The 8,645-nt window shown below is 29.1% G+C and overlaps 1 protein-coding gene across 1 annotated transcript; it reads left to right on the top strand.

Annotated features, from left to right (window-relative positions):
- Positions 1-3,011: 3,011 nt before the first annotated feature.
- Positions 3,012-6,180, top strand: LOC111616686 (nose resistant to fluoxetine protein 6-like). The gene is made up of 10 exons (XM_023358065.1): positions 3,012-3,163; positions 3,313-3,406; positions 3,511-3,597; positions 3,670-3,832; positions 4,183-4,262; positions 4,358-4,477; positions 4,584-4,707; positions 4,788-4,974; positions 5,202-5,344; positions 5,520-6,180. Exons 1-10 carry the CDS (start codon positions 3,088-3,090, stop codon positions 5,694-5,696), a joined length of 1,251 nt encoding a protein of 416 aa, XP_023213833.1. The 5' UTR covers positions 3,012-3,087; the 3' UTR covers positions 5,697-6,180.
- Positions 6,181-8,645: the final 2,465 nt, after the last annotated feature.

Genomic DNA, 8,645 nt, shown 5'->3' with positions numbered 1-8,645 from the left:
TCAAGGTCATCCAAATGTGTAAACAATGACTCATCGGTGTTAAATTTCGCAGAAAGGCGAGACAAAGGAAACTAAATGATGAAGCTTTTTAACCAAAATTAACGCATTTCTTTCGTTTTTTTTTCAGTTTTAAGTATTTTTTTATGCTTAATTAAAATTTTTTTTAAAAGTGGACAAGGGGTTAAAATATAAGAAGGTTACAACAATATTTATTTCATTTAATTTTCATTTGCAAAACAATAAAGAATTAACATTGTTTTAATTTGCATTTAAAAGTTGTCTGATAATTGCCTTTATAAACCTACCCAAGGTCCATCTATTTCTAAGTTAAAATAATTCGAACTAAATATGGACAATTATAGATTTGTTTTTGATTATAAGAAAACTGTATTTTAAATGAAATAACCTAGTCTTACGCATATAGAATTTTGCTTACGAATATATATTTTCTATTACATTATGTATACGTTTATTTATTATAACAATAAAAAACTCGTCAAAATTTAAACCTCTTAAAATGATTATTTATTCTTAACCAATTGAAAATTTATTGAAGTGTTTCCGACATTAATATTTTAAGTTGTTTTTACCTCTTTTATTTAATAATTGGAGATTTGGTGATTTCCGCTGTCGCCTTGCTGACAGTCTGTTCGTATGTCCTTGTTAAATTATTATAACTGATAATACATATGAAAATTCAAAGCAGATACAGAAATCGTATGGCCGGTGGCGCCGATCAACAATATAATTAATTTCGATCTGGACAGAAAGTCATATTATTTTTTAAATTAAAATATAAAAAATTGCAGCCCAGCATTGTCACGATATCACAATAATTCGATTAATTATTATAAATCTTTATTTTTATGACAAATTTCTTCTGCCAAGTCACCATGTTATATAAAATGTACTGTGGGTAAACGGAGTGTAAAATCCTAGTTAAATATTAGATTTTTAAAAAATTATAAATTAATTTTTTAAAAAGGTATTCCAGTTAAATACGAAAAAAAATTAAAGTATGAATCACGTACATTTGAATTGGAAAAGTGTAGATAAATATAGCTAGTCTATCTAAGCTATTTGCAGATAGTCTATGCAGTTATAGAATATGATGGTGACCACATCTGTGGGAAAACACTACAAGAAACTCTTACAATAGAACCCGTTTTCTTTGGAGTTTAAGATTTTATTCTTCAAGCTTAGTTGGAAACTGTCCGAAATAGCGGATATTTCGATGATACTTAATAAATAAAAGGTTTTAAAATGGCTCCCTTTAAATGCCGTATTTTATATTACCTGTGTATATAAATCTATAGAATCTAGTCTTCAGCTGGAAGGAACGTCTTCGTACTCAGTTGGTTCTCTTCAAAGAGAGATTTAAATACTTTGTCTTTGATATATGATTTATTTCTTTCATTTTTGTGTGTACTGTATACATTTTGTCTCTTATGCAAAAAGTTGCTTAAACTTTATTTAATTTATAAATTTTTATTTTTCGTTTAGAATTATTTTCATCCTTTTGTTCTCATGGGTTATGATGGCGGGCATCTTAGAAACATTGATCAATAAGAAAGTCATATCTATTAATACACAAAAAGGTAAATAAAATTTTTTTTTTCAGTACATACTAAGTGTGAATATAGCTTTGAAAATTTCAATAGTATAAACTTGTCTATGGTATTTTCATATACTGTATAAGTGATAGCACTTAAATTGAAGTAGTAGGTCTACCTGCAAAACATAAAAAATATTCAGTTCTGTGACAGTCCGTTTTAAACAGACATTTTCCATACAAAAAATTCGGAATCTAGATCAGGTATTCTTAACCGTTTTGATTCCACGTATCCTTTTGATAGTCCAATAACATTTGTAGATATTTTCTCAGAACGAGAAAATAATTGGGACATAGTCACAATTATTATAATATTAATAATTAATATTTATTAATTTTAAAATATCGGCCGTATTTTAGAATTATATTTTAAATTTATTTAATTTAAGTTATATGTTCACCACCTCAAATTAGTGTCTTACCGTTGTACAGTACATAATCCTTTTCCTATTAGCCAGCTCCTGTACAGTATACTTTTCTGTTAGCAACAGTCATTTATTTATCTCCTTTCTGGAAAAAAGTTTTGAATTAAAATAACATGACTTCCAGTTTTCTTCTGAACTTTGTATATAGTTAATCGGAGCATCGTGCAGCCAAGCTTTCCACATCTTGTCTCGGCTTTCATTTACATAACTATTATCGAGATTAAAGAAGAACAGGCATACAGACGGACGATCAACAGTGAAAATTCATAGGTCCACAATTTTCTTCGATTTGCAGGAAAATAATCAATTTAAACGTGAAGTTAAACATCGTACACGAGATTATAAATAAAAGCAATTACATGAAACTATAATCATTAATTAATTTACTTTTAAAATGTAATAGGCTATACAGTACTTCCAATAAGCAACTTCAAAGTAGTAATTTATGGACTATTCTGTCAAATATGATGTAACCATGAGTGATAAAATAATACGTTTTCCATTATTAAATAGAATTCCGGAAATCTATTCTTTAGATAGTCACAATGTTCACAGGAAAGAAATAATTCCGACTTGTACGAACCTTTCACAGCCTTACTTGTTACAATTGTGGTGGTCAGAGCAGGAGTCATATTCCTCTGTTTATTCGATGGACAAGTGATACTCGTATATATACCTTCGGGTGAATACCCATAATGTAGGTAGGTCTGCAAATTTCCATCCAAAAATAGTAATGCCGAATTTGAAGTTTTGGCTAACGTCCTTGCGTGACACACATTCCCATTTATCACTCCTTAATCTCTCCTCTTAATTCTATCACGGAATGTAACGTGTAAATAAGATTATATTGCTATAAAATTCTTTATATTTAGATAAGTTTTATTTTTGTTAAAAAATTTTTTATTCTCTTTTTAAATTTGAAAATTATACTTTCGTATATATGTATTTTTAGGCGGAATTTTTGAATACGTTCTTATTGCTTCACCTTCTGAATCGATAAAAGAACTTTCCTCTATTAAAGTTCCAAAAAGTACAAGATTTATAAGCGGAATGAAAATCATCTTAATAATATTAACAATATATGCTCACGTATGTCTTCTTCTAGTTTACAAACCAACAATAGCAGGTAAGCTACTTGTTAAGGTTTTGAACATTTTGGAGAGAATAAAGTATATTCGATAATGTAAAAAAACTCTAATAAATTCTATTGAATATTCTCGATAAAGTGAATAAAACGTGTTTATATATTAATTTATATGTTCGATAAAATTACAGTTAGCTACGGAAAATTAATGGATATAATGGATGATATTTTATCGATAATTTTCAATCGTTTATTCACAATGATTGAAACATTTTTCTTTATCAGGTAAAATTTATAATAAAATTATAATTATTTTAACATACAATAATTATGTAATTATTATGAACGTAAATTTCAATATAAATAATAAATTTTTTTAATGATTTTAGTGGATTTGTGTTGTTTTATTTCCGCAAAGAAAATGAAAATGGCTCGAAAATGAAATATGTAATCTTCCTAATGAAAAGAAGCATTAAGTGAGGGAATATCTTATAAATAAAGACATTTCATATTTATTATTATCTGAGTGTTTCTTTTATCTGCAATAGATTTACAATTCTCATCCTGTGTGTAGTCGCCTTAGCTATTGTTATTCCGCTATTTGGGGATGGTCCGCAATGGCAACTTATTACTCTAGAAGGCATATATATCGAGAAAAACTGGTGGAAATTCGCACTTCATATTAACAATTTAATCAAGACACAAACATCTGTAAGTATTTTTAGCGTCCTGTTTTTTAATGTATTATAAAAAAAAGGATTTTTAATAGAGACTTCAAAATCAATTAATAATTCCATTTTATTCTGTGGCTTCCTCCTGTTCAAGTGTTCCTTTCTTCTACCAGACTTCAATTTGTCCAATTGCCAAAGTTTCTTTTCTAGGTTATTTCCTTGAATTCCAAGTTGCTTCTCATAAATTCCAAGTTGCTCCTCAAGGAAGTTTTCTTTTTCATTTTGTTATCTAATGTTTTTTATTTCTGTTCTCTGTTGCACCTCATCACAACAGTAATTTCAAACTATTATGGATTCTTTCACGAAATTTTTGACGTGATTTCATTACAGTATCTAGATGTTACTTGGTGTATAAATGCTTTAATGCAATTAACAGTCCTTACCGTTCCTTTACTCTTCATTCAAGACAGGTGAGGTGTTTTAATTAGTAAATTATAACATAAATTATTCGTTCATGCAATTCATTTATATAGCATTAAGTATAACAATGTGTGTATCATTTCAGATGGCCAACAGTTGGATGCATAATTATGTCTGTCTTGATCGTTTGCGGAATGATATCTTATATGTATGATGTCCTGAATAAAAAATATTACGAAATACTAGGAACATTTTTGAATACGAGGTAATTTAATTGAATTCTGTACGAGAAAGTTTGCTTGAATTGATCAACTTTTAAAGTATATAGAAATGTTTCTGAGAATCATTTTGATTTAGAAATTATTTTTCAGGAAAGTGATCAACTATCAACCAGAAAATTACCAAAAACCTTATTATTCTCATCTCAGCTCCTATTGTTTTGGCCTATTGATTGGATATATCATTCAAAAAAACAAACATTTGAAATTTGGAAAAGTATGTCTATGTTCTCTTGTAAACAATTAAGATATTTAGACTACGAATTACATTTATCTCAAAGTTATTTGATACTTCAGACATTTCTCCGTTTCATGTGGATTTGTTCGTCGACCTTGATTGCATTAATATTGTACGGTCCTTATGTGTTCAAAACTTGTACATTTCCGAACGAAAACGTAATTGTGGCATTTCAATGCGTGTCACCATTTATATGGACCATAGGAATTGCTTGGTTATGTGTAGCATGCGTAACAGGACATGGTGGTGAGAAATATTTATCATTGTCTGTTAGAATATTCTTATTTAAATAGCTTTTGTGAAGTTCTCAAAACGAGAAAGTAATAAACCTTTTAGTATTTTATTATTGATAACCTCATTAAAACCCTTATTTTCAAATCTACTTAGTGGCCATTAGCCAAAATACTCTATACTATTTTTTATTATTTATTGTTTTGTTTTTATTATATATATTTAAAGGTAAACTTTTTCAGGGGTAATTAATAAATTCCTCTCTCATAAAATTTTTATTTTCCTGGATCATGTATCTGTGTGGATTTATCTCCTGCATATTTTCATTATTGCATATGTTTACGGACAATCAAGAAGAGCTCGTACAACTACTATATTTGAGTTGGTAATTGAAAGAATATTTAATTCCTTTTAATTATTGAAATGCTTACTTGTAAATATTTTAAAAAATTCAAATATGTTTACTGTATTTAAAGTCGGAATGTACAGTATAGATTATAAACTTTTAAACTGGCTAATTTAAATACTTATCTGTATAAAAATTTCATGATATTTTTCAGATTATGGTGTATTTCTTTGTGACGAACATCACATTAATTGCCTCTTACATCGTTTTCATATTTGTTCAATCGCCGATAACTCGTCTCATTTCTAAACTCCTCCAGAAAAAGTCACAAATGAATGAAGCTGCTGCTGAATTAGAGACATTACCAGAAGTAAAACAACATTCTGAATAATGAATATTTGAATTACAATAAAATTACAAAAACTCAACGTGAATGAGTTAACGAATATGACGAATTTTACGACAAATAGACGACACTATTCTATATATAGTAGAATTTTTGTAGAGGGATTATATGTATAAATTCATATACGTATTAAGTACGTAACAAAAGTGACTGTTTATATTTGTAGTTAAATTTTAATTTAAAAAGTATTGGCTATTTAGAAGCTACTTTCAACGTAGTGACATTCTCATTATTGCGTTTTGCAGTGATACCGTGGAAGAGGGGTTCTGTTATTTGTTAACACGTAAAATTTATGCTATATTATTATCAAGTGTTGCTATTGAAGAACGATAACTTATTTTATATTAGTGTTAACTTATTAAGGTAAAAATTAGATTGCATGTGTTTCATTTCTTTTGAATGACACTACGAGTTTTATGAATGTCAAGTTATCGAGAATCGAGTTTACTGTATAATTAATTATCGAAGTTACGGCATTTTATTATATTAAACTTTATTTCATCATTATTCAAACGTTATATTAAATGTTATGCTATCTTGTTATGACTTAAATATAGTTTTAAATGCAAAATTATTTGTTTAATTGAAATGTTGATTGCTGTGAACTAAAAATTTTGTTACTTTTTACTTACTGCATCATATTAGAATTAGAAATCGTTAATGGTTCTTTGAAAAGGTGACTGAGTGTTTATATCACAAATAAAATGATTGCATGTTTTGTCTTACTGTCAATTACCCTTTATATAAATGTTAAAGAGACGATCCGAAGTTTCTGCCTTTCTCTACAAAAACACACCGGTAAGCTTCGTCATCAATATTATGTCATTCCTTTCAACAGATTTCATCAATAAAAATTTCTATATTTCAAAATAATATTATGCTTGAAGTCTTAAGCTCTGTTTATTCATTTGTTGTTATCTTTGCATAAATTTTTGGTGTATCAAAATAAAAATTTCTGATTTCTCTTCGATAAATAAAGAATTCATAATCATTTATTGCAAGTCACGAATCTATCTTTATTTTTAATTCGTTTGTGTATTTATTTTCTTCGTTGACTTAACGTCATACTATATCTTGAAATTTTGATCCTGATCCATATCCTGATGTTGGATCTTTGTCACCCATAAACTCTTTTACCATCCTTTAGTTTATTCAAATATCCTATTTTTCTAAAGCTGTAATTTGATTTAAATCAACTTTTATTGTAATTATTCATAAAAGTCGACAACAGATTCAAAAAATTCCAGCAACAATGAATTGCTTAACTTTCAGGCGAAATTTTATGACGCCATCTGTTATATAAAATTTTTTAAATAAAATATCATATTTTTTAACTATTATAAAATGGCAAAATGCTTAATTTTGAGAATAGGAATAAGTGTTTAAAAAAATTGTAAATGCTAATAGCAAATAAAATCGTCATTAAGTCAGACCCTACTCGAGATGTATCGTTTCTCGAGTTGGTGTGACTTAATTAACATCCCTACCGATCTTAAGCCACCACGCACGAGCATATACACAAAATACACACACTAACATCCCTACATACAGAAGAAAATCCAACTTTTCGCACTTCTGGACGTTTCAAGGTTCATCGAGGCAAAAAATGTAAAACCGATAATAATGTACATACATTTTCATTATATTTTCCGCACTACTTTTCTAAAGAAAAAAGAAAAAAAAAAAACATTATTTTGTTCATTATTGTTCATAGCACATTGATATATTTCAACAGCTTTTAACAATTCTCGCAATTCACAGTGCCAGCAGCGAGACATTTTGAAAAATGAGGACATTTACTGAGAATATGCTACCTTCTTTGGTAGAGACTTCTCGTAATTATTCTAGCAGTAACCTTAAATAGATAATAAATGATAAGTTAAAAGAATTTAAAAGAGTCGTGAAGAACTTTTCAGGGTCGAGCTGTCTGGGATATGTCTGATTTTGTGTTTTAGTTCTCTTTAATTTCTATTGTGGGTTCGCTGACCCCACGAAGAATATTTTAAAAAGATACAGATTGTTTATGGTTGATTGTTATAAACGATTTTGATAGATTACATAATTTTCTTAGGAAAAATGTATAAATTCTTTTGTCAAAAGTCAAAACAAAGAAAAACAATTAAAACAGTTCAAATTTAAATTTATGCAGCACATGATGAAGTCGTTACAATGGGCTAATATCTTATAATTTATTTCTCATATCTGCTTAGTGTTACTATCTGTCTAGAAATTTGGAAAAGGCCTATAGCGATAGTATAAAATTCATTCTATTATCCATACATGGTGATAGACAAAAGGTGTTAAAATGCAAAAGATAAAATTTGACACGATTTCAATATTTTCTCTTGTTATGCATACATCTTAGTCGAGAAAATAAAATATATGTTATTTTATAAATACTCGATAATTTTAAATAAAACCTTCAAAAGGGCCACATAAGACGTTGTAAGCATTAGAAAGGGGTATTAAACATATGCGAATTCTTTGTAGATAGTTCACTAGATTGGTGTCACTCTATCTTGTAAATTTAGACCAAAAAGCGATAAAATTCCGAGTGTGTATCTCCAAAATTATCCAAAAAAGTTATTCAAAATTTAGGGCATCCGGCATTGTAAATAAGGCAGGATGGTCGAACTATCAAGGTGGCAGCCTAGCGCTCTGGGCGACCCGGGATAGAATTCGCATGGGTCAAGGAATCCCCAGAAATTTTCTGGGGGTGGTCCGTTCGGATATGTGGGGCCCTGTCCCTCCCCACCCGGTCGCCCTATTGTGGGCCTGGCCGAACCCATAATGGGCCTGTTATAAGAGGATCTCTTAGTGTCCACAGGGCGGAAAGAGTAAAAAAACTCATTGTAAATACCAAATATTTTAAATTCAAATCGATTCGTTGGTATAGGACAGTGATGGGCAAACTACGGCCCGCGGGCCAGATGC

This window comes from Centruroides sculpturatus, unplaced genomic scaffold (assembly GCF_000671375.1).
Source record: "Centruroides sculpturatus isolate CEXI.00-Female unplaced genomic scaffold, Cexi_2.0 scaffold3809, whole genome shotgun sequence".
In the NCBI taxonomy this organism is placed as follows: Eukaryota; Metazoa; Arthropoda; class Arachnida; order Scorpiones; family Buthidae; genus Centruroides; species Centruroides sculpturatus.
The sequence above is the reverse complement of the archived record's forward strand: the minus strand, read 5'-3'. Positions and strand labels throughout refer to the sequence as shown.